At 41.1% G+C, this 27,057-nt stretch overlaps 2 protein-coding genes across 8 annotated transcripts in view; one reads left to right on the top strand and one right to left on the bottom strand.

Moving 5' to 3' along the window:
* Positions 1-2,454: 2,454 nt before the first annotated feature.
* LOC308329491 (snake venom 5'-nucleotidase-like) lies at positions 2,455-20,405 on the top strand. The gene is made up of 9 exons (XM_080783811.1): positions 2,455-3,063; positions 6,866-7,088; positions 10,149-10,337; positions 11,107-11,304; positions 12,787-12,941; positions 13,550-13,658; positions 13,756-13,905; positions 15,868-16,068; positions 18,177-20,405. The coding sequence occupies exons 1-9, from the start codon at positions 2,722-2,724 to the stop codon at positions 18,329-18,331; spliced, it is 1,722 nt and encodes a 573-aa protein (XP_080639937.1). The 5' UTR covers positions 2,455-2,721; the 3' UTR covers positions 18,332-20,405.
* An 852-nt stretch (positions 20,406-21,257) lies between these two features.
* The window catches only part of LOC308330112 (sorting nexin-14-like), a 29,528-nt gene continuing 23,728 nt past the window's right edge, over positions 21,258-27,057 (bottom strand). For 3 of the 7 annotated variants that reach the window (XM_080784806.1, XM_080784802.1, XM_080784807.1), the window contains 6 exons: positions 26,516-26,680; positions 26,063-26,158; positions 24,679-24,770; positions 23,543-23,599; positions 22,270-22,351; positions 21,258-22,129 (listed from right to left, as the gene is read on the bottom strand). In XM_080784806.1, coding sequence (XP_080640932.1) covers positions 22,304-22,351; positions 23,543-23,599; positions 24,679-24,770; positions 26,063-26,158; positions 26,516-26,680 — 458 coding nt within the window. In that variant the 3' untranslated portion in view covers positions 21,258-22,129; positions 22,270-22,303. Of the gene's footprint in view, positions 22,130-22,269; positions 22,352-23,542; positions 23,600-24,678; positions 24,771-26,062; positions 26,159-26,515; positions 26,681-27,057 lie in introns of those variants that run through there. The other 4 variants (XM_080784803.1, XM_080784804.1, XM_080784805.1 and 1 more) reach the window with 4 other exon arrangements.

Here is a 27,057-nt window from a genome sequence, read left to right as displayed (position 1 = left end):
ACACACACACACACACACACACACACACACACACACACACACACACACACACACACACACACACACACACACACACACACACACACACACACACAATTGACCAATAGAAAAAGCAAGCACCTTTTGTTTGATGTTTTGTGAAATTAAGGCATGGGGGACACAGGGTCGGGGGTTGGGAGTTAGAGAACGGAGGAGACCATGATGGACAGGCTTGGCCTGGCCTTAATTAATGTGCTATACTATGGAAAGATGACTTTATTATGCTGGTAACCTGACGTAACTGGAAGATGCCTTGAATAAATGATGGACTTTGCTGTCACCGTTGGCCTGATCCATGCCAAACTTTCCACACACACTCCCTGGATGCCAACAACAAACCTCTGCCCCAAAATATTCCTCAACTGGCTATGCATGCCAGGCTGTCATGGATGAGGGTGAATGAAAGACTGGCAAACTTTAAGCCTTATTCTGTTTTTAAAGAATGTGCATTCCTCACAGAAACCATGCACTAAAATGTAGTGCATGCGGTTTCTGTGAGGAATGCACATTCTTGGGACTAAAGCGTCACTCTACTTTTCCTCTGGCCAAAACCAATGCACTTAAAGAAAACAGTCATGTATACAGAGCCATTGCATACTGGTATGTGTGCTCCCCCCACCTTTGACTCGAAATAGACCTACATTTTGTTTCAAAAGGAAACTCAAGGCAGCAATAATCAGAAAATAAATTATATTAAATTATTTATTTATATATTTATTTTTTGTATTTTCAGACTGACAAATCTGCATGTGTTTATTTTTCCTTTCAATTTTACTGTTATAAATTTAGGTTTTTAGGTTTGTGTGTTTGTTCAGAAACATGCATTTTTGCCTGGATCCCAGGAACAATAGTCTCCACTACGGTGTAGACTAATGGGGATCCTTAATAAACTAAACTTATTCAACTCATACCTCCATAATAGAAAACAGTGTGTTGTCATGCATGGGAAGAAATCTGATATGGTGGTTCAACTTAAAGGTGTGCCCCAGGGGTCAACTTTAGGACCCCTTCTTTTTTCTATTTATGTGAACAATCTGCCATCAATTTTTAGACATTGTTGCTCCCAGCTATATGCCGATGATACGGTCATCTACACATCTAACTCTGATTTAGCACAAATCCAAACTTCTCTTCAATACGACTATAACATATTACAAAATTGGCTCCTACATAATAAATTACTGCTCAATAAGTCAAAATCTTTTATTATGATCTTTGGTACTAGTCCTAAACTCAAATCCATAACAGATTCCCTTACTATAACCAGTAATGATGGCACGACTTTGCAAAAAGCTGACAACATTAAATATTTAGGCGTATGGTTGGACCCAGAACTTGCTTTCAAATCTCACATTAACCATGTGTTAAAAAAGGTTAACTTCGGAATAAATGCTTTATATAGATCCAGAAACTGCTTTTCACTCAGTGTACGTAAGAAACTGGCTTTGCAATTAGTACTTCCACTATTTGACTATTGTGATGTGGTTTACCAAAATGCCTCAAAATCAGATCTTGTGCCGCTTAACACTGCATACAATAGACTCTGTCGATTTGTCCTTGGCTGTCCTTTTCTCACACACCATTGCATAATGTATGAAAGACTTCAATGGACACCTTTACATATAAGAAGACACATGCACTGGCTTCAACTGGTTTTTAAATGTATCTATTTCAATTATCCTATTTACCTCAAACGTTATTTAACTTCTATCCCTTCAACACAACGTACCAGACACTCCACTCAGGTTTATTTTTATGTTCCTTTGGTCAGTATTGAATTTGGTAAATATGCCTTTTCCTTTAAAGCCCCGTCAGACTGGAATACCTTACCAAATAACATTAGATCCATCTCATCATTCCCAGTTTTCAAAAGTGCATTGTCTTCATACTTCAAAGTCTTATGTTCTTGCTTTCAGTAAATATGCCATTATATCACCATGTTTATTCCGTTATTTTATTATATTTTTTTTAATTTTGTATTACTATTATCATTATTTAATTATATTTTTTGCACTCACTGTATAGGACATAGAATCTTCATATGCTACATTATATTATGGGATTCAAAGCCGTAATGAGGTTGTAAGGTTTTCAAGGTTTCAATGTTTAATGTTTTGTGTTTTGTGTCCATGTTAGGTGTATGTAATTTGTTTTGTTTTACTGTTTACATGTACAAAAAAGTTGTGACATGTAACTGTTGGGAGCCCCTCGAAAACGAGATGATACATCTCAAGGGGTCTTTTTCCTAATAAAGAAACTTTAATCATCATCAACTACCGAGGGGCACTTTATCTAGTTTGAATTATTTTCCTGTTGTTTATTTTGGATTTAATTGAGACAGAATTGCACTGTTTCAGATCATATTTGAGATGTGAATGGAAACTGTGTTTATAAACGGACGCAGCTTAAAACTGATCCAGGCACGTCTCGTTTTACTTGTTGGAATTCAGGTTTTGGGCCAATACAGTAGTAGTAGGATATATGATGTCACAGAGAGTCACAGACAGACGATTAAGTTGTAGTGTAGCTGCTTACTGTAACGGTGTGCAGAAGAAGCGAGAGCTCGTCCTGCAGGCTATAAACTCAGGCAACTAATTTTGAACTTCAAACCTTTATGTAATGTGTGACTATCACTTTACCTAACTGTAGGCGATCACTTTCACTCGCCACTCGCACGACGAGATGCCGACTCTGAGAGCACGCGTTACCTCATTCTGTGTGCCTCTGATTCTCCTTTTGAACAATTTAGACAAAGTGTCAACTTTCGAAGTCACACTGCTTCACACGAACGACAATCACGCTCGGATCGAAGAGACCAGCAGAGAGTCGGGAAAGTGCCCAGAAAAGGGACCCTGCTTCGCCGGCGTCGCCAGGAGGTTCACGAAAATAACCGAACTCCGAGAAAAGGAGCGACATGTGTTGTTACTGGATGCGGGAGACCAGTTCCAGGGAACGATCTGGTTCAATTACTACAAAGGAGCCGAGGCGGCGTATTTCATGAACAAACTTGGTTATGATGCCATGGTAAGTGCATTGTGACTTTAAATGTCAAAGAGCTCAATGAATTAACTAGCTTGCAAGATCGCCCAAAAAGAGCGTCTGCTAAATGTCTAAATTGTGAATTATAGGCCTATGTTAATTATTTTGTTAATAATGCTTATTCTTAAGCAATCATTTTTTATAGTGCCTGCAATTTGAAAATATCCTTCATACCTTTTTTTTTTTATTGCTGGGGTGCAGCAATAAAAGGCAGTCATTCTTTTTCATATCACTTTGTATTATACAGTTATTAGCCTATATAACGTGTATAATGTGTTTTATTACAACTGTGTTATGTTAGCACAGTCTGGTGTTGGAGAATGGCTACATCAACAGTTACACACTTGTATGAGTGAGACAAATAAATCACTGAATCCACCATACTGCTCTCTCTACCAGTAGCTTATAATTTGCACTGTATTATAATACTTTTACCTCTATATATGCTAGGCTACATACTGATACTGTATAGGTTTACCTACACATTTGCATGCCTACTATATTAGATGTTATGGCTGGAGCATACTGTAGTAGGCTACCCTTTACCATCATACAGTATAGCCTACTATATTATATTTCACGGCAGGTTACTGTAGTGTGCACATGCATGCACCAAGTCTTTGAATCTTGTTGTCCTAAAGCACCTTTTTTACATCATTTTGCCGAAACAAAGAAGCATTGATGTTTGGTAGGTCACTAAGAATTAAGTGGAGGGGCACACAACTGATTTTGGACAACTGCCCCACAGTCTTCAGGCATTCTGGGTATTTGTGAATGACCTAGTTTAGCAGTAGTTAGTGAGGCAATATTTACCTATTGATCTGTATACATGTCATGTGTGATACAGGGAGGGCAGCCGTTACTACATTTTTGTTATTATAAAATATTAAATATATCACATCTAGCATTAATACTTTTTCCAAAGATGTATTTAGAGCTGCAGAGAAATGGTGTAAATCTGTTTGTTTCAACATAAAAATCACACCCATGTGAAGTAAGTGGTGCAACTCCGTGTGGGGGTCCCCAGGGGGGGGGGGGGGGGGGGAGGACACCCAGGGTGCCGGCCCGATTCTGGCGAGCCGCCCCGCGTCCGAAACTGTTGAGAAATGACAGTTACCGACCGTGTGGGGGTCCCTCTACTGTACCCTCTACTGTACTGTACTGTCACTGTACTGTACTGGCACACCCGAAATCACCATATATACAGTTATTTTTGTGCGTGTGTGTGTGTGTGTGTGTGTGTGTGTTAGGTTGCGCAAGGTGGTGAAAAACAACCATGCTGTTTTCGTGCTCAGACGCACCCACACACCCACCCACACACATGTAGTCACTTAAGGAAGTGGTTGCACCACTTAAAATGGGAATGTCCACAAACGTCACGATGAATTTACAGAACCTCGCAATTCCCTGAAAACCAACTCATGTAAAGACTTGCTTGTAGAACCACTATGCTTCACAAAGCCTAGAAATGCCTCCAAAAACATGCAGAAATGCAGTGGCCTGTGGATTCTGGTGTTAAGGTTCCACCGCAGGGTGCCGATGCCCCGTCCCACAGTAGACCTATTGGGCATAAGACGTAGGCGTGCCCTGCAGTGATGTGGGCCGAGGGGTCCGTGGCGAGGGGCTGCAGGGGGCGTGGGGCCTTCCTCGCTGCACAGTGCTGTCCTTACTCTCATCAGGGGTTTTGCCAATTTCTAAGCTTTTACCACATGAATATATATAAAAAGCAAGGCTTTTGCACACCTACAGGTGACAGGTGCGTAGGAGAGGGTACGGTGCCCAAAAATGAAAAAGGAACAAACACCCGCACACTGGGCTGTATTTTGCGTGTCTTAAGTACCAGGTCTTATTCTTTGTACAAAGATAACCTGATGAAGGCCGCATCCGCATAGGCCGAAACGTTGCTGTTTCCCTGAATAAAAGTTGGTCACTGCATTTGACCACATGAATATTAAAACGAGATGCTGCATCTCAAGGAGCCATCCTCTCAATAAATACTGACTTTATAAAATGTTTTATTATAAATATTATGTGTAGACCTATACTGACACTCTTATGATCATGTTAACATGGTTGGTATACACGTGTGTTATATGTAGGTCTGAGTCTGTTGTAAAACTTGTCTTCATGTTCAGTCAGTCACCAATTAAATGGATCAACATCAAAAAGTTTAACCTGATGACAAAGACCACTACTATACTGTTGTATACTGACCACATATAAACAGGTGTGGGTGGTGTGGTCATAGAATTGTCATCAGGTATATAATTTATGTAATCAGAGGAGAAGTCTTATCCTTACCATCTAAATACTACAGCATGCAGAGGAAAAGTCATAACAGAACCATCTAAACACTACAGCATGCAGTCATAACAGAACCATCTAAATACTACAACATGCAGAGGAGAAGTCATAACAGAACCATCTAAATACTACAGCATGCAGTCATAACAGAACCATCTAAATACTACAGCATGCAGTCATAACAGAACCATCTAAATACTACAGCATGCAGAGGAAAAGTCATAACAGAACCATCTAAACACTACAGCATGCAGTCATAACAGAACCATCTAAATACTACAACATGCAGAGGAGAAGTCATAACAGAACCATCTAAATACTACAACATGCAGAGGAGAAGTCATAACAGAACCATCTAAACACTACAGCATGCAGAGGAGAAGTCATAACAGAACCATCTAAATACTACAGCATGCGGTCATAACAGAACCATATAAATACTACAGTGTGCAGAGGAGAAGTCATAACAGAACCATCTCTAAATACTACAGCATGCAGTCATAACAGAACCATATAAATACTACAGCATGCAGAGGAAAAGTCATAACAGAACCATCTAAATACTACAACATGCAGAGGAGAAGTCATAACAGAACCATCTAAACACTACAGCATGCAGTCATAACAGAACCATCTAAACACTACAGCATGCAGAGGAGAAGTCATAACAGAACCATCTAAACACTACAGCATGCAGAGGAGAAGTCATAACAGAACCATCTAAACACTACAGCATGCAGTCATAACAGAACCATCTAAACACTACAGCGTGCAGAGGAGAAGTCATAACAGAACCATCTAAACACTACAGCGTGCAGAGGAGAAGTCATAACAGAACCATCTAAACACTACAGCATGCAGTCATAACAGAACCATCTAAACACTACAGCATGCAGAGGAGAAGTCATAACAGAACCATCTAAACACTACAGCATGCAGAGGAGAAGTCATAACAGAACCATCTAAACACTACAGCATGCAGTCATAACAGAACCATCTAAACACTACAGCATGCAGAGGAGAAGTCATAACAGAACCATCTAAACACTACAGCGTGCAGAGGAGAAGTCATAACAGAACCATCTAAACACTACAGCATGCAGTCATAACAGAACCATCTAAATACTACAGCATGCAGAGGAGAAGTCATAACAGAACCATCTAAACACTACAGCATGCAGTCATAACAGAACCATCTAAATACTACAGCATGCAGAGGAGAAGTGGGCGGGAACCCCTTTTGGTGGTGTTAGCATTATGTTATGCTTTAGCTATTGAAAAATAGCAGATCTACAAGCTCATAGCGCGCGCTACGAGCTAGGTCGCACGCTTCTGAGTAGGTCTGCTATTTTTGAAAAATCGTGAAAATATTTATTTCAGAAAAAAAAAGGATTTAAAAGATTTTTTTTAAATTTCGAGATATGGGTTAAATGGGTTAAATAATAAGACAAAACTTGAATTGATCCCTTATTTTTCTCCTCAGGCATTTGGAAACCATGAATTTGACAACGGAGTGGAAGGTCTCATCAAGCCCTTTCTTCAGAATATAAACTGCACCGTGCTGAGTGCCAACATCAAACCTGACAAGACACTGGCCGCGGAAATCAGCGGTTACTACAAGCCATACACGGTGATTAATGTTGGCTCTGAACAAGTGGCTGTGGTTGGATATACCACAGCAGAGACACCAGTCTTATCCTTACCAGGTAAAATATGCATTATATACAGTATAATATGGATTAGTATTGAGTGATTATTGATTATTGAGTGTGATGTACCCTAATCCTAATGGGTATGAAGGCACTTTGTGCAATTCAGCATTTCATTTGCATGATTATTTGGAGTTTGTGTGCATGGCAGAGCTGGACAAAGCATTCATGTCTTACGTCTCCTAAGCCCTAACCACACCAAAGGGTCGCCATGCAACTCCTTGGGTCCAAACGGTTGAAAGGAGTTAACGCTAAAACCGTCTCGACCCTTTGGTGTGGTTTGGGCCATTGAATTCAATGCGTTGAATCACTAGGGTCAATGTGCAACAAGACATGTCACACAGACAGATCTCTACAGACATCTGAAGAAAACAAAGTATACCATTATACCATTATATACTACTTAGTGGATCATGGTCAGAGATTGGAATTTGGTGCCTTATTCATGTCTCAGCAATGAGCAACTGCTTATCTCGGCTTCTGAACATTTTGTAAGGCGTTCTTTTACATACAACCATCAGATGTGACCTGTTCTCGTGACCCTTTTGGTATCCAAAAATTGTTATTAACTTTTTAATTATAAAACCAAGCATGAAACATGCCTTGATTGCTGTAGGCATACATGTAATCTGCACTCATGTGTATCAATCAACCAAATGTTGTGGCAAACAAAATATTTGCACAGAACTGTGCACTCTAAACAATAATAATAAGTCCTAAACATTATGCACTCCTGTAGTGTAGAGGAGTGTTAATTCAACTCACTGTCAACTCATTTGGACATTCTCAGAGTTATACTGAAACTCTGTGAGTAGTTAAAAATTAGTGAGTAATCTGTGGTTGTATGTTGGCAACTATCAACCCATAAATCTGTTAGGCGTTTTCCATTTTACAATGACATTATGCTGAAACCATATTATGCTGAAACCAAAGCATTGCTTTCAGAGGTCAGGTTACATCCTTTAACAATACATTCAAAACCTTCTTTCAAAGCAAATCTAAAAAGCAGAGACACTCCTGTCTATATGAACACGATGGGGTGGCTTCACTTCTCCAGATGTTTGTGTCATGAATTCTCTCACCTCACCCTGTCCTGATCCTTCATTAGCTCACCAGCTGCAGATCATTACCAATCAGACCCATTCCTTGCCATTTCACCTAGCAGTTGGGGTCCCTATTCCCTGCCAGATTGTTTTGTGCATTCAGCTCCCTATAGACCTCATTCTGGTTCAGATTTTCTTGACCTTCCCGGACCTGCCTGTGTTCACCAGACCCTGGGCCTATTCCTTATTGGATTGTGTACCCCAATGGATGATGAACGGGTAGCACGCACCCTCACCCTGCTCTACAGTAGCCCGACAGTGTATTACGGTACCTACACAGTCTGACCATCCATCCACGATCATTAATATACACCACCCAAACATCTCCCCATAAGATGGCATATAAGATGTCTGATCTGTTCTAGTCCCTCCCAACATTATGTCAGTATGATGGTAACGTATTCTTTAGAGTGATAGGTATACAGTAAGCTGTCAGGAAATGGCGAGACAGATGGGGGGGGGAGGTGACATGCAGTAAAGGCCGTCGGGATCGGGAGTCGAACCCGCGGCACACTGCCAGTCTGACTGACATTACCAAATCAAGGTGCTCAGACGGCTACGGCAGCCGCCCGGGCCAATGTCACATGTTTTTAAACATGTGACACAATTAGCTTTGTGTTTGTATGTACATTTGTAGCATATTATGCATGGGTATTGGGTACAGCAGTTTATATGTGCACACAATACACCTACACGTCTATAGTTCACTTTGAGCACTGCAACTAGAACTATGAAAATATTGTTAAACAATGTAATGGCCCATGTGTGTGTGTGTGTGTGTGTGTGTGTGTGTGTGTGTGTGTGTGTGCGTGTGCGCGTGCGTGTGTGTGCGTGTCCTGCAATGTGTGTGGCTGTGTGTGGCTGCCAAGTCACTGGCTCAGAAATTCTAGTTGCCTTCTGGCTTCGTGTTGAAATGTCCTTGAGCAAGACACTGAACCCCTCATGCCTTGCATGTTAGTGATGTTACCTCTACCAGTGCTATGTGAATGGGTGAATATGATAACACTGTAAAGCATTTTGGAGGAAGGTGTTGTATATATGAACCAATGCATTTAAACGTATGTGTGCCTGCCCTGCTGTAATGCAAACTTCACCTGAGTTGACTCGAACCGCTGTTTTTTTCCCCTCTACACCGTCACCGATCTTTGCCGGAAATATACTTTGAGCACCTGAAGTCTATCATAATTTACACATACCTGTACACCTGACCCGGGTCACGTTTCTTTCCCCCATTCAGAATTCCCATAGACTTGTTTAATATCGTTTCAAATAACAACTGTGTTAAAAAATAAACAAATGAGCACGGCGATTTGACTGTGGATTTGAAGCATCAAATGATTGATGGTGATAAAAGGTCAGAAAAGGTAATTCAATGACCCGTGCAAAGAACACAGAGTTACCTCCCTGACAATATCGCAGGGACAAGTTTGTTTGGACCACAATTCTTATATGAGACGATTCTAAAGATGACCCAATGCTTTTCTCCATAAAATAATGACTTCTGTGAACCAGCGGATGAATGAGTAACGTCAGGACTTCGAAAATCTATTTTCTGCAAAAATAGAGATGCTAGGGTTCTAAGTGGTCAAACATTGTGCTTTAAAAAAAATATATATATAATTTTTATCCCACGATTTTGTAACCCATTTTTCACCCCTGTGTCAATTATCTAATGTGATCCTGGGCTCTACACCCCCTCCGCCAACCTAGTCCCCATATATGGGGGACATGGGGAGAGCAACGGACTTGAATTCATGCTTCCCAAGTGTCCAAGTTGCTCCTTTACACCTGACAGGGGGGAGTTTCCCTGGTTGGACGTAGCGCGTGGAAAGAACACGTTATTCCAACCAGGGGGAGGAAGTTTAGAGACCAGGATTACTGCATGTTTTTTGTGAGGGTACCTACATTGTGCTTTTTAATTATAGTTTGTCATTCTCTGACTCCTGTGTTTTAGGGCCCCACTTAACATTTGAAGATGAAGTGGAAGCGCTCCAAGTGCAGGTTGATAAACTGGTGACGCTGGGATACAATAAGATCATTGCACTGGGTCATGCTGGCTTTGAAGTGGATAAAGACATCGCCAGGCGAGTGAGAGGGGTTGACGTCGTCATTGGAGGACACACCAATACTTTCCTATACTCAGGTATTTTTGCACTGTTCTACTCTACTCCATACAGCTGAGGGAGGTTTTGGATATTGTCCATTTAAGAAGTTATACAGTCTACCATTTCATGTATACGTTCTCTCTCTCTCTCTCTCCCGACATAGAGAGCTATAACTGCAGCAAGGTCTGAGCTATAATAAGTGTGGCATATGTGGTGTGGCAATCCAGTGCGGTGTCTGCTTCAAATTACTGACATTGTCCACCAGTTGGTGTCCTACTTGACACCAGGGTAGTAAAAGTTTCTCAATGGAAGAGCAGGGAGACCACCTCCTAGCCTACCACTGCAGAAATACAAACTAATATTACAATATGTCCCAGATTGTACGTTTAATCTTCCACTGACTGTATTCTTTGTCAGGCGTGTAAACGGATACAAAATTGGGGATGTTGTTCACAGAAATAAAACATTTGCATGGAATGACGAATGAAGCTGTGTTTAACCCATTTTGAAAAATGTCTTCTACATCCTGACAGTTTTCAGATGTTTCTATGTCAGTCGTCCTTTGATTTTTCAAAAATAGCAGACCTACAAGCTCGTAGTGCGCCACTCGGTGGCACGCTATGAGCTTGTAGATCTGCTATTTTTCAATAGCTAAAGCATAACATAATGCGAACACCAAAAGGGGTTCAACGTGGATTAACGTGTTGACCATAACAAATTCATGAAAACACCATGATAGGATCAAAAAACAGCATCACATCACTTAAAACTCACAAACTATGAATGATAACATGTCTTTCTCTGAAGGTACACCACCATCCAGTGAGATACCGGAAGGCCCCTACCCCTTTATGGTGAAGTCTAATGATGGGAGAAATGTCCCAGTGGTCCAGGCCTATGCATTTGGCAAATACCTGGGATACCTGAAAGTCACCTTTGATGAGGCTGGAAATGTGGTTACAGCTGTTGGAAACCCTATACTTATGGACAGCAGCATACCTCAAGGTATACTTAAACAACAGTATCTGAATATATGGAATTGCACCACTCAGTTCACACGGGTGTGATTTTAATTAATGAATACTCATGTTTGCCTTCAATTTGCCTTAAAGATTGACAGGTGTAATGTCAGGCTGCTACAAGACACTTCATCACATCACATTACACAATGTAAACTAAAAATGTCTTCAATGTTTGTGTTTACACAATGTTTGTGTTTACACAAACCCTCAAAGCTGGACATAGGAGCGCTCAACAACCATAAAACAACAACATGCACACTCTCCCAGGCAGCCTACTGGTATTGAAGTAGTAGTGTAACAACAGCTAGTTTCTTTCAACTCACTTCCAAATGACAAATTAGCAAGATAGCACCAGCACCCCATAGCATAGCAGAAGAAGTTTCCGAAAGGAAAAATAAAGTTCTTTGAAGTTTGAGTTGAAGACAACATGGGCACAATCAATGAAAATCAATCCAGCAAAATTTTAAATTCAATTCTGACCTTTGATGTCTTCAAACATGTAGTAATCCATAATCAAGGGTGGATGCTGTTGTGGAGTTTCCCAGTAAAGCTGAAGTCCTCAGGATACAACTGTTGTAGGCCTGCAGTAGGCTAGCTCCTCTATAGGGACTGCTCACTTCCTTTCTTTCCAAAAACTTTGCAAATAGACGTTTGGCATTGTGAGGCTAACATTTAGGATACTCTCAGAGAGGCTTCTCATTAATATTTAATCATAAACAAGTTTCTGGGGTGAAGACAAACAAATCTGCCACATTCTAGAAACAAGCACATGGTGTCAGGCATCAGCCAGGCATGACCAATCAATCCATGCAGGTACAGATGGACAAACTAGGCAGTGCCAGTGGCTAAGGATCCAAATAGGAAAAAATAAATAATAATAATAATAATAATAATAATAATAATAATAATACTGCCATATTTTGCTAAATTGAATGCAGTGATTGCATTCACATTATGTAATGCAATGACGATACTGTCATCATATATTAGGGAAAAAAAGAAAAATACCTGGGCCTAGGCCCAAGTAGGACCAGGTGTGGATACGCCCCTGATTTTGGCCTTCTAAAAACGCCTTCTAAATCCTGTCCTAAGGTTTCTGAAAAACTTTAAATATTTATATAGCAGAATTCTTTTTTTTTAATACTGTACAATACTGTACAGTACAGAACCCCAAAAGGGGTTCCCGTCCAGAAGGGATAAAACACCATAAAAGGTTCCCGCCCAGAATGGGTTAAAAAGCATGTTTCTGATGACTAAGGATGTAAGTTTTATGTAGAGTGATTTTTCTTTGTTGCTTTTTGTTGTTGTTGCTTAAATTGATTTGAGCAACAACAACAAACGCCTTTTGATACCAGTAGAATAGACACCGAGATGAAATGAACAACATGTTATCGACAAAACCTTATTCCCAAACAAGTATTCTTTTCATTTCAGGTTTTCATAAAATGTTTTTCAAATCTTCTAGATCCGAATATTCTGGCTGATGTGGACCGTTGGAAGGTGAACCTGGCTCAGTACTCTGCTCAGTATGTGGGACAGACCGTGGTGTACCTCAATGGGACGTTTGCAGAATGTCGATTTCGGGAGTGTAACCTTGGAAATATGATCTGTGACGCTATGGTAAGCAATGTGCTGTAGAGTGACTTTCATAGTACATTTACTCATTGACATCCATTCATAATTTCATATCATTTGCATGCACCTTAGATACAATTAATCATATCCACAGCGTGTCGCAAAAAAGTAGTTGTTTCTTTCAATGTATGCATTTAAGGCAGGAGAACCTAAGTATTTGATTGGCAGTGTTGGGAAGGTTACTTTTAAAAAGTAATCCCCTACAGTTACAAATTATACTTGCTAAAAGCTATAGTCAGTAACGTAAGCCTACTGATCATGTGCCATGCTTACTATTTCGACTTGATTATTTTATTGTTTGTTCTGTGTTTTAACTTAACAGTTTTAAGTGCAATCATTCCACAGAGCATTGTTTTAGGGAAGGCTTGAACATTTATCCATTGATAAATGTTCAAGCCTTAACAAGAGCCCCTTGGGCCTTTTCTTTGGAGTGACCATTTTCACAGAGAGTACTTTTGACGGGTTTCTCTTCTCAATGTCAAGTCAAGTAGATTGAACTAGTGGATACGATGGAAGCTTGATTGGCCTTACCAACAGTACAGTATAATCTCACTGGCCGTCTTTAATCAATAAAGCTTATTTTCCATTCGTAGGTTAACCACAATATCAAGTACCCAGATGAAGAGCAGTGGAACCACGTGAGCATGTGTATGCTGAACAGTGGTGCCATAAGGAGTGGCATCGACGAGCGCTATAAAAACGGTGTGCATGGTTGTTTCATTTTTATAAAATGTCTACAAAATGTATATTTATAAATAAAATATTTATAAAACTTGTACTTGTGTCCTTCCATTTTCAGGTACCATAACTATGGAGGAGATTCTATCCATCTTGCCCTTCGGAGTAACCTTCGATACGGTCCAGCTGAGCGGGTCCACGCTGAAAAAGGCATTTGAACATTCCGTTCGCAGATATGGCAGCTACACGGGGGAATTTCTACAGGTTTCAGGTCTATAATGTGATCTCTGAACCCCCATATACACCCCCATCTAATACCGTCTCACAGTCCATATGCTTGCGCAGATTGATATAGATTTTTTACCTTCTCTGAGCCGTTGGGGTCTTTAGGGTAGTAATCACTGCTGTTGCCCATGGGGGGAGAGTAAGTAAGTAGGAGAATGAGGGTGCCTAGACCCCTGGAAGATGGATTACTGAGGTGGAGCGCAATACCTGCCATGTCCAGTATTTACTTTCTTACTTAGTTACCAGAGGCGTGCTACTCATATGCAGAGTTGGCGGCGCCCTTGATCGAACCCAGAACCTTGCGGTTCAAAGGCTCTACCTGGCAGAAAGTAAAACATGCAAAGCATGTAATGGAACATTTATTTGTCTGTCTGTCTGTCTGTCTGTCTGTCTGTCTGTCTGACCAACAGCAGCAAATGGGACAGTCAACGAAAATAATTGATAGTTCTATAATGATTCCAAACACCAGGCCAGATCTCCTGTGAAATAGGAAATAATAAGGAAATCTTTTATAGTACTACACACGTGGAAAGGGACTAAGTATTTACTGGTCCCTGGGGGAAGGTAAATTAACAAAGCAGATGGCTGCTCAGAAGAGTACAGCCGCCGGGTGTTAGCGGCGTGCGCAGGGACACTTCAACATGTGGACTGGGTGACCTTCCGGTACAGCCTCTCTATCCACTCAGCTACATACCTCCTCACTTACATCTTGCACACAGATGTTTTTCAGCAACACCAAAACATGCCGCTCTCAATCTTCTCTATAAAACAAATGCAGTATTTATTTCCGGGAAACACTAGCACATTTGTCTACAGGGCTGCCTGCCTAAGTAAGTAAAAAAGTAAGTAGCCTTGCCGAGCCATACGAGGCCCATAGGGCAGGATCCTATCTCCTGTTTCTGTAGCGTGAGGCAGCTTGATGTACAAGGACACCCCCTGGACATGACGCTGCCTGCCTAAGTCAAAGACACATGCAAAAAATCCACTGCTTTAATAGGGTAAATCAACAGTGTCTGTGAACAGGGCAGTAAACTGCTACTGCACTCATGCACTGCTCTTATCTGGGTTGAAAATGTTCAATTTGTTGCACTATACTGGCCACAGCCCGGGCAGGGATGTCAAAGACAAAACTGTAACACTGTTTGGGTGTGGCTAGAATGTGGCTTGCAATTATTTAGAATGAAACCATGAACTGCTATGGACAGTACTATCGCTAGGCATCATGGTAGAAACACGTAACAGAGAGCACCCTCACTACCCTAAAGCACAGAATATGAAAGTGATTCGCAAAAGCCCTATAATACACTACAATCACAAAACCTGTTATGTTCAAGGCTCAGTTGTACTTTATTCTTACATCTTGTGTACAGGTACATAAGAGTAAAACGTATTTTTGTTTGGCTTTTTTCAGACAACGCAGCAGCATAGATAACAAACAGCAAACACAGCAAACAAATTTAGTTTAGAAATTCGAGGCTATGTTCCAGGCCTACAACAAATGTAGTTTAGAAAAGTGCAATTTGAGCATAATAGTGTGAGAAGGTGTATATGTGTGTGTGAGTGTGTGGGCGGGTCTAGCATTTTCCTTTGCCCTGTTGCGCTCTTGTTCTTATCAGTTTGTTCATGTATCTGATTGTTCTGGGAAAGAAGCTTTTTTTTCAGGGGTTGTAACCACTGTCCAAAGTGCTGTACAATGTGCGTTACCCATTCACACATTAACCAACCATGCAAGGCATCTACCAGCTGATCTTTAGTGTCTTAAGGGTTTAGTGTCTTACTCAAAAACACTTTGACACGATGGCAGGAGGAAGCCAGTGATCAAACCGGGAACCCAGACTAAGTCATATTCTTTTCTGTGGGTTCTTAGCAGTTATAGAAATGCTAACCACGCTTATGAAGTTCCATTATGAAAATGTCCCAACAACAACATTGTATTTTCTACACCTAGGAATCCAGGTGATGTTTGACCTCTCCAGGCCTTCTGGTCAGCGTCTGGTGGCCATGTCTGTGCTTTGTACCGAGTGTCGTGTTCCCCGCTACGAACCTTTAGACCTGGAGAAGACGTATAAGCTGGTTATGCCTTCCTACATAGCAGATGGAGGGGATGGCTTCACTATGATCCTGAAAGAAAAACTGAAGCATGATACAGGTGAGAAAGAGACGTGTTCGGTGATGAAACAATAATAATAACATTATTCTTAATTTTTAAAATATGCCCCTGAATGTAGAATTTGTCAGAATTTGTACACTTTTATCTGGTTGTAACGTAACAAGCCATTTAACAGCAAATAGGTGTAGGAAAAGGCATGCAATGGATTGTGTGCATGCTGTGTAGGTCATTTGATATCGATGAAAGCCAGGGTAACCTACTGCAGATGCTGATTTGACCTTTGTTCTGTGTCTGTCTGGCTGTGGTCTCCCTAGGCAGCAATAACAAGGCATCTTCTCAACATTTTAAGACTCTAATAAATACTCTTGAGCATCCCTGTCTGGCAGACATAAATAGCTTGCAACAACACTTCATATACAAGTTGTCCCATTTCTGTCTTCCTTGATAATTATTTACGTCCGGAAACTCCTGTCCAGGTCAGGCTTCATTCAGATGCACCTCCTGCAGGAGACTTGACTTAGATCTGAACCCATTTCAGGAACCCATTGCTACATTGGTTAGACTAGTGTCCACCCTGAAACTGGGAGGTTGGGGTTCGATTCCCCGGCCGTGTCATACGAAAGACTGTAAAAATGGGACCCAACGCCTTCCTGCTTGGCACTCAGCATCAATGGGTTGGGTACGGCTGTGGCTCACCGCTCCAAGAGATGGGTCAAATGTGGAGAATAAATGTCACTGCGGTAACGTGTGACAAATCGTACGACTATGACTTTGCATGTCCTTGCAAAGGACCAGTGGTTCCCAAACTGAGTGCCCTCTAGCGGGTGTGTGACATGAAAAGGCTAATGGTGGTGCTATGGTGATATTTTAAATATATGAACATATGCCAATATATGGCAAGTATATGCAGAATATATATATTATGTATGTATGTACAGCATACAGTATATTTCCTTTCCATCTAGGGGGCTGCATCAGCTAGGTTGGGAGGTAACAGGGGGTGTGCGGTCCGCGTACCTTCTATGCTCTAACCACTATGCTAGGGATTCAGTGTTCAAATCAATGTCCACACCTTCGCTCAAGATTAACAGTTTATTGAAACAGAATGAGATGAATGCGGAGTGGAGTGAGGAACCCAAGCTAGGGCGAGACTCAGGGTGGGGGCGTAGTCTCTGGAGCTGACGGTCATCTTTGCTCTACTCGGAATGAGCGGTTGGTCGTCTCTGCTCCGTTACTACCCCCCCTAGATTCCAAGGAGGTTGGGGTGGAGGAGGATGACGAATTTGAATAATAGTGAAAATAGCCGATCTACAAGTGCAGTACTCACAACCCATGTTTGGTCTGTCGTGGAGCAGAACAAACAACTTGGTTGAGAGATCGCAGGTGTATTTATACTTTGGTGATTGCACCGGGGATTGGCCGGGTGATAATGAAAGGCAGGTGAGTTTGATAAGGAGGGAGGAGTTGTTGATAATGAGGGAGGAGTGGTTAAGGTCAAGCGGAAGGAGGTCTCTTCTCCCGAAACTGCGTTGTATAAATACAACTTCCCTTACTCAAATCAACAACACATTTTGGGAAAGCCTTCATTCACTAGATTCATGCTGCCAAGTACAGATGCCAAGTCCTTTCTGTTTAGCCAGGGTTCAATTTGCTGTAGGGGATGGGGGTCATTCCCCATGTCATACATTTTTATCACCAGTGGAGATTCTGTTAATACCACCATTTTACCATTATGTATATTAACAGTATGTATATTCTCCCCTCTACTATTAATTTAGTTCCCATTCGAGCACAAGACATGGTCTTTTCTTCTTTTTTTCTTTTTCCAAGTAATTTTATTGGCAGGGTCTTTGTTAAAGTAACTGACTCCAAAAATAGACTGTAGGGTTTTAGTATAAAACTATTGTATTATTGTGCTTTTGTATTGTATATTTGTATGTTATAGTGATTGAAATATTATGGTGTGTCTTGTGTGATCCAGATGAGAAACAAAAACAAAAAACTCTATCCCTGAAAAAAGTTATTTAATGTTAATAACAGCTCTATGTGATCCGTAGGTTGCTGGTCTTCAGAAAGTGCACTGTGATTTAGAAAGCAAGGCAATAAATCAAGTAACCAAATTATTCCCCATCTCTCCCTCTTTCCAGGTGATATGGACATTGCTGTTTTATCCAAATACATCTCAGAGCGCAAACGTGTGTACCCTGCTGTTGAAGGTCGAATCAAGTTCAGGAATTCAGCTGTACGTGAGCGGACTAGCATTCTTGTCTTGTTGCTTCTTGTCCTGTCCATTACCCTCTGATTGTGACTGTGTATATTGAAATAGATAGCGGAACCTTACAAAGGACACGTAAGGCTACTTTAGAAACAGGCTCTGGGACTTTGCCTTTCCATCCTGTTTCAACCACACAGACAAGCTCACATGCCGTCACAATTACGTTGGTAACATTAGCTTGTGGGCACATGAAGTACTGAAGGAAGGACCTACTTGTTTCCACATTTCAGACATCAATTATACTGGTAAAATGGACAAAGTAGCCTACAACCTCGTTTCTTTGTGTTCTGAGAGCTTCAGAATGTGCAACAGATCTTGTTTAGTATAGCTGCTCTGAAATGTGTTAATAAACAGCAACAGATGCTATTTATAAAGAAAGACTGACATTCCGGAGGAAGCAGAGGCATGTGTTTTACTTTTACTAAGCTAAAACTGTCGTTATGGTGTGGTATCGAAGGGGCCAGCCATCTAGAACTGTGTTTCTCTGTATCTATAGTATGTATATACTCTCAGAAGTATTTGTATCAAGATACTTTCATATCATGTATTGTCTGTTTTTTTAAATACATAACATACTTGTATTGTGTCATTTTATTCTCAAATTGACACATGTTCTGCCTCTGATTGGCTTACGCACCCTCAGAACAAATACAACCACAAATAAGAGCCAGGGTAGGGTGGGTCTTGAGTCAGTCAGACTTCATAATATGAACAGATAAATATGACCTTGCCTCAATTAGTGAATCCTTTGGTGATAACTACATTTCTGCAAAACCCGAAAATGGTCAGACAAGCCTAATATTTCATTACTTGTTTGTGATGCTATGTGTCAGTATCCTGGCGTCCGAATCCTGATGAGTATCCTGGTGTTAGTATCGTGGTCAGTATCCTGTTGTCAGTATCCTGGTCAGTATCATGAATGCCAGTATCCTAGTGTCCGGATCCTGGTCAGTTTCCTGCATGTCTGTGAAGTACAAGTGTAGAGGGCGAGGCAGCTCTTATCAGTGTAGGATTGTGCATTCATGCCATACCATACCATAATATTTATCTTCTGATATGAACAAGATATCTCTGGCCTGCGCTCACAAACATTTGGATGCCTGCTTCAATCAAACACCATGAAAAACACTCTGCTTGTATGATCAATGTATCCTTAGAAAGTCTGACATAGCCAATTAATTTAATATTTGGCAATCAATCTATGAATCGATCAATCATTGCATTAGTTTTTTATATATATAAAATGAATTTTCAAATGACAAAATGCTTATTTGTATCTCATACATTTCTCAGACCGGTATTTTGTATTTGTATTGTGATAAAAAAAATGTTTACCCAGTATTTGTTATTTGTACTTTTTGATGTATTTCCGCCCATGCTTTCACACTATGCTATGTGCATTGCCTAACCACGAGGCCAAGCTCCGTAGCACATGATCATTAGCACACAAAGCTCACATTAGTTTGTCAGCATTGATGCTTCGTTCACTATCTACATGCCAATTGCTATTCTTCTAGCCTACACAGTACATACGTCATGTCCTAGTATGAGCGAATAGGGGAAGTCTTTTTGCACTAGACCGGTGGTTGTTGCAATTACCTGCACTACAATACTTCACCATGTTGCGCTATGATGAAAAGAGAAAAAAAAAAGTAACAATTTGTGTGCATTCCCTAATTAATTCCAATGGTAAGCTGTGTTGTTTTCACCCCATGAAGGAATGGCAGATTCGGGCCACGGCCCTAAATGTGTGTCAAAAAGAATCCATAGTTGCAGATTGCAACTATGTTTTTTATAATTACGTTGTCATAAATTGTGTTTTTTGTTTTGTAAGAACTTTTTTTTCTCCTTTCTTTTGTGTCATGTTGATTGCAGCGTTAACTCATACATACTAGGAATACAGGAGTGAAGAATGAATGGTTGGTTACATGTTTTATCATAATGGCACAGCACGTTTTAATGCACCAAAAAGAAGTGAATAAATTACAATAAATGTACAATAATGAATCTACAAGCTAATATCATCTGAAGATGTCAGATGTTCCAGAGAAAATGACACTTTTTTTAATGAGGCGAATAAAGGAAAAGAGAATATACTGTATATTATTTCTCTATGTTTGCTTATATATTTGTTTATTCCCTTATTACATAATAGATAGATAGATAGAATACTTCATTGGCAGTTTAAAAACCTGTAGCCCTACAGGCCTACAGGTTTGTAATGTGGGGCCATATGTCTCGCCCTACAAATATGTAGGGCATATGTCTCACACTACAAACCATACAGGTTTGTAATGTGAGACACAACGGGGGCTCACATTACAAACCTGAAACAGCTGCAGCTCTGAGGAACCTAGTGGGGATGCCATTGTGGCCAGTGCAGGCCTCAAAGTGTAGAATAGGACTAAAGGAATTTCTGGTAGGCTGGACAATATGTGGCCCTTTGTTTCCCGTCCTTCCGGTTACAGTTATTTTCGAGGCTTTATCTGTCCCTGTGAGATGGAGATAAAACGGGAAATGTTAAATTCAAAAATATACTAACAGTGCCAAACCTCTAACCTGAACTTCAATCAATCAAACGGTATAAATTGCAGAGGTTCTGGTGGCTGATAACCTGTCCTTGACCCCAGTTGTATCTCCATCTCCCAAAGAAGATAAAGCCTGAAAAATAAAGTTCTACTGCTGAAGTTGTGCAGCCTTAATATAAGCATGGGTTTGCTGTGATTAAGTTTAGCAAGTATCATTTTAAAGTACTTCCAGTGGATGAATATCAACAGCTTTTGCTCCACCATACCAGCTGCGGTGGTGACTTCAGAGGAAAAAAGTACAAACAATACGTTGTTAAAAGATATGATTTCTTTAATATTAATATTGTATAATATTGTATTAACTTAAATGCATACATGAGGATATGCAAATGTAATATATTATTTTGAATTACACATTATCTCCTCAAGTGAAACATGTTACATGTTAGGGCTGTCAAACGATAAAAAAGTCAATCACAAGAATTGCTGTGATTAATCATATTTTCTCAATCACAGTTAAGATTAAGGATATGTAAAACTACCGACTACCACATTAATGAGGAATCCACACAAGAGGTATTATAAAATTAAATATTATTATTTAATGGAACAAATATAATTCATAACAGATTTGAGTTAAAGACAAAAGACTGTTTTAGTTTCTTCTTCTCCAAACAGTCTTTCGTCTTCAGACTCAACTCTAAGCTGCTCAGTTCGTTTGACAGTCAAATGTAAACAAAACGGTACAGTACATCGTCTGGTCTCATTTCATAAGCAGCGATCGCTGTCAAGCCACAATGCAAAAACACCTACAGTCGTACACTTCAAAATAAACCCCACACTGACATGGTTGACATTGCGTAGATAGAACGTTCTGAATTAATAGCATGCATTAACCCGTTTACTGTTGACAGCCCAAGTTACATTACAAACAATACAAAATAGGCATTGTTAATTTGTTTTTTTTACCTTGAAAACTCCACTCTTTCGGGGTCACAAAAAGCAGCATTAACTCTTGCAGTAAAACGATCAGAGGAGTGCTACCAATAAAATATATTGCACATACAGTATGGCAGCAGAATAAGTCATAAAGACAGCTCTTCCTCTGCTCTTGATGCAGACTACTAACCTGTTCAGAAGGTTTACAGTATGATTGCACGCCAACATGTCAAGTTTTAGTAACAAGGAAGGCTCCAGTTCAGTGTTTATGTTTCTTTTTGCATTAATCACAGTGAAGGCCTGAAACAGTTCCCTTTTACATCCATGTAGGCATCATAGACGTCTCCTTCTGTACCTGCTGAGGAAACAGACAAGACAGGAATTATAAGAACAGATGGCATGGGTGAAGACAGGTAGTCAGAAGGTTCATTGTTCCGAAATTACTATCCCTATCTCTAACCCTAACCTAAACATAACCGCAAGCACATGTTCGCCAACCTTAATGCATGTTCGGACTAACGGGACTTCGGATCTATGGGCAGTTCCCGCAAACAGTGTATCCCAGTCCAACACCAAGGTCCTAATAGAGGATATACAGTATAATGGGAGGGAATCAGTAAATCAGTAAAATCAAGAACTAGTATGGTGTTTTGGAGGTATAGTAACATGCTGCATTGGACTGCTGCTCCAAATCACTTCCACAGTTGGCAGAGGCTTAAAAATGCTGGAAGCAAACTTTCAGTTCCTTTAATTAAATAGTCAGAGAACGATCTTTGCATATTATATTATGGCTTCAGGGTACACAACTACATTTAATCCTGAAAGTGTGCTAAATTGAACCCTGGCCATTTGTACACTGCATGTCAGTATTCTAAGAATTGTGTTTACCATAATTTATCCTCAAGAGAAACAATATGATAATTGTGTTGGTCAACTTAATTCCACATTTAAAATGTGTATACTATTAATTTGTCGTAGAATGAACTGTCACGTTTAAGCATAATGTTATGGCTGGCTCTGAGGCCATAACGAAGAAGGGGAAACCACACCGGAGGACAATCCAAAAAAAGAAGTATTTTAATTACATACTACGTGAAGAGATAAGTAATTCAAGCAATTAAATTAAAGTTTCCAACTTAAATTGGCAGGGAAACATGGTGCCCAAAACTTATAACCAAAACAAACAAATGAACAAAGGTTCTCTCCTGCAGCCGCCCCTGCAGCCTGTGGAGAAATGCCCATCTGTGGTGCTGTGAGAGCAGGCCTCTTAAATAGTGTTTGGAGAGACAATGGCCAGGTGTCTCCCCTTCCACTCATCATCTCTGGCTCTGCCCTCCAATACGGCAATGGACTTGTTAAAGGCACAGCCACACACACACACACACACACACACACACACACACACACACAGAACCCCATAGTAGACTAAAGGCCCAGGGGGCCGTCACAATAATCAGATCAGAGATAAAGATTGTGTTAAGAAAATACTTATTTGGGGTAGGAATTAATATACAGTGTATCGATCTAAAGTGTAGCTGCCCAGGTCCAGTGTCAAGGGCTACACACACCATCTGGCGTCTGCGAACGCCGCGCGTCAAAACAGCCGCCTCCGTTATTTTTAATGAACCTATCACACACCGGCTCCGTCCGGCGCACGTTCACGCGTCGCCTGGCGCTCCGATACGCCACCGTTCTGTTTTCCAGGCGTTGCCGCGCGGCAACGCCTGTGCCGCGTCGCTGCGCACCCGGTGTGTGTAGGGCTTCAGTTTACCTTGTTTAATTCTGGAAAAAGTTCAAGAATGGCAATGTCCAACAGCACATAAGTCAGCTGTAGAAAAACACAAAGAGGAAAAACATGAAAAGCAATCAATTACTTTACAATTGAATTATATTAATGTATGTGTGGATCTACCAGGATATAAGAATATTATGTTTTAGGTCCTTTCAACGTGTTTAAAAACATTTTAACTAACAAAACTACTGAAGAAATCATGGTAGTTTTTTTCTCTCTGTTTCATAGGAGCTTTAACAAAATATAATTTGAGTTGTAGGGAAGTTGACGTAGCTGTCCAGGTGAATTTGTACTTGTGGTGTCATCGGTTTTCACTTTTCATGTCAAGGACCCCCAAATTAAGATGTATTTTGCTGCAGGCCCCCATCTGAAAACAATTTGTGTCAGGGACCCGATACAAGATTTGGTGAACACTTTGAAAGCGGCCATCTAGTGTTCATGTCTAGGTACTTCAGCGCCATGATTCACATCAACTGTATGTATATGATCCCAGCTTCCGTGGCACAGAGACAAAACCGAAAGCACAAAAAAGACGGACTTTGGAGTATTCTTCAGAGAAAACAGGCAGATAAGAAATCACAGTAAGTGGATTCCTATTGGTTGCGCGCACATTCCGTCTTGTGCCGGGAGGGACGAAGGCGTTGCCTAGCAACCTGGGCAGCACTAGATCTATGTGTTTGGCTTCTGCCGGTTTATTTTGATATAAAGCTTATAACCCACGGCGCCGCGGGTTTGGCGTTCAATGGGTAATTATTATAACCTGCGGTGCCGCGGGTTATGGCGCTGCCTGGCGCTAAGAGTGTTAAAATGTTAAATGTAGCATCAAACCCCCTGAAACCCCCCCCCCCCCCCCCAAGGACTCCTGGGGGTCCACAGACCTCACTTTGAGAACCATTGTGTTAGAGAGCCTTCAGAAAAATCCTTTAACCCAAGCCTGTCAGACAAGCAGTCCAGTGATAAGAAACAGACATGCTGAGGAATGTGATATACAGTATGCAGTGATTTAGATAATGTGAACCACGTAATGTAAACACAAGTAGTCACGCCAATACCACTAGTACTCAAAGGATTGTGTGTGTGTGTGTGTGTGTGTGTGTGTGTGTGTATCAGGGTACCTGTTTGTTAAGAACTGGCTGTTGCAGTCCATCAAAAAGCAAGCGCACTCCTTCATACTTGGCCTCTTCTCCTATACACTTTCCCAAGAAATCTGCGGAAATGCAAATGAAGTATTACAGCCTGACAGATTTAATTAAACCCTCAAGCACATACATAGTTTGACATGTGTTTTATTCGAGAATTTTAAGATGCTTTCCAGCACATAGCCTATTATTCGTGGAGTGTAGCTCCACCAAGAGCATATATGCAGTGGAAAACAAATTGAATTGGCTTTTTTTTAAGCTTCCATTGACGGTTCTACATTAAATTAATTGGATTGGACATGTGTATCTGCATAGGTGCTGCATGAGCACATCAAATAGCAACACCTGCAGTATACATGGATGAATGTGTATAAACAGGTGGATCATATTTATTCTCTCTCTCTCTCTCTCTTTTACTAATGGTGAGGATTTTGCCCGACAGCAACAAAGGGTGAAAGGACATGGTAATGGAGGGGGGGGGGGGGGGGGGTGATAGTACGCTCTCTCCTGTTGGGTCCAACCACCCGGGGGAGGGGGCTAATTAATTACAGTTAGTAATTATTAGTTCAATAGGTTATATGGCTGCTGCAGAGTAGAGTTGGGACAGAGGAGAATCAACATGTCACCAACTAAGTGACTGTGTTGTATATTTTGATAGCTTACGCCTCCCAAAATGTATGTCATAATTGTACAATGCTTATTAGTAGGGATGTGCCGATGAGACATTTTGGCCGGTCTAAAAACAACTCGAATCGGCCGATACCGATGTGTTTGCCGATTAATCTCCCATCACTACTGATTAGGGTAAGCTTTAGGGCCAGCCAGGTGCGGTTTATCTTTATCTTTCCTGTTTATCTTCTCTAGAGAAGATGTGTTGAAAGACCCCTGTGTGTTTTATTGGGGGCTACTAAGCAAATGGCTGAGAGGCAGAAGAAGTGTCCGTTTACTTGCAAGCTCTGTCCACGCACGCACGCACGCATCCTGCTAGGAGTTCGTTAAAGTGCGACCCATGGAAATGGCATGAATTGCACCAAAACGCCAAAAGTAAATTAAAAATGGCCGACTTCCTTTTCGGTTTAGGTCATGGCGACCAAGAGACTTTTTTGTAAGTCGGGACATGATGGTGTGTACCGATTTTCATATACAGTATGGAGGTGAAACCGAATTGTGGGGCTTGAGGCTTCATTCGGGGGAATAAACAAACAAACAATCATTGCTAGTTCAATAGGGCCTCACACTGTGCAGTGCTCAGGCCTCAGGCCCTAATAAAAGTTTGCATAATAGATGCCCTTTGGTCTACATACATCAGGGATTCATAACATCCTAGAAATAGATCTTTAAAAAGAAATTGAATGGATACCTGGAATATATTTCATCATCTCCTCAAATGTCTTTTTCGCCCTCTTTTGCGTGTCCGCAGTTGATCTTGGTGGACTGCTCTCACAGAACACAGCATCTGGTTGAGCAAAGAATACATAACCTCATTTCACATGACGCAAAAAAACATTCCTCGTGTTGATGTCATACAATTGGGAATGATCAGATGTCCCTGTACAGGGCGTATCGGCACTTGTACAGATCTGGTCTCCCATGCAGAAGAGTAGTAGTATGAAACAAACAGAGGTGGTTTACAAGTGTGACATCTTGTATAGCTGAATGTTGTCTATTACCCTCATAACTCTGAGTGTGTACAAATGTATGTCCTTTGGCAGAAATAAATATGACCACCAAAACATTTCAGCACTGTTCTCATCAGAGCGAGAGTTGTTGAATCAGAATCATATGAAAATCTTCCGGGTTCTGCGTTCTGCACCTCGGAGGAGGGTGATGAGCGAGACGAGGCGGTGCTCCTGGACCACCCGTCCCAGTTTGTACTGGAGGTAGTAGTCCGTGTACGTCTCCAAGGTGTTCTTCAGGAGGATCCTCCCGCCCATCAGCAGGTGGTGCAGCCAGTCAGGGATGTGGAACACAACACGACCTGCCCATCACAGAGCGGAGAGAGGCAAATGAGAGAGAAACAGAGACGGGAGTGTGTGTGGTAGTCCGTGATCAAAGGACTGTGTTTGCCATATCTGGGGCGTTGACACTGATGTGCCATAATGATAATTAGATTATTATTATTTTGTATGGGGATGCATAGGGATGCACCGCCCCACCAGTAGTGGGGAGGTGCTGACCGCAGGAGATAAAGCTTTGACTGAAAAAGGAAAGAGGCCGCATAGCTGGTAGTCACGATGCCATCACATTTTTATTTTTCCAACGTTTCGGCCTTTTCGTTGCCTTCTTCAGGGAATGAATAGGGATGCAAATTAACATAGTTCCAGTAAAGAGAAGAAACTGATGTGGTGCACAGAG

Source organism: Protomyctophum bolini (genome assembly GCF_963924005.1).
Source record: "Protomyctophum bolini genome assembly, chromosome: 15".
In the NCBI taxonomy this organism is placed as follows: Eukaryota; Metazoa; Chordata; class Actinopteri; order Myctophiformes; family Myctophidae; genus Protomyctophum; species Protomyctophum bolini.
The sequence above is the reverse complement of the archived record's forward strand: the minus strand, read 5'-3'. Positions and strand labels throughout refer to the sequence as shown.

Excerpts from the sequence above, each read along its gene's own strand:
- LOC308329491 (XM_080783811.1), top strand. The coding sequence starts at position 2,722 with ATGCCGACTCTGAGAGCACGCGTTACCTCATTCTGTGTGCCTCTGATT. Across the intron at positions 10,338-11,106 it reads CAATACTTTCCTATACTCAG|GTACACCACCATCCAGTGAG; the intron begins GTATTTTTGCAC and ends CTTTCTCTGAAG. Across the intron at positions 13,906-15,867 it reads GGAATTTCTACAGGTTTCAG|GAATCCAGGTGATGTTTGAC; the intron begins GTCTATAATGTG and ends TTCTACACCTAG.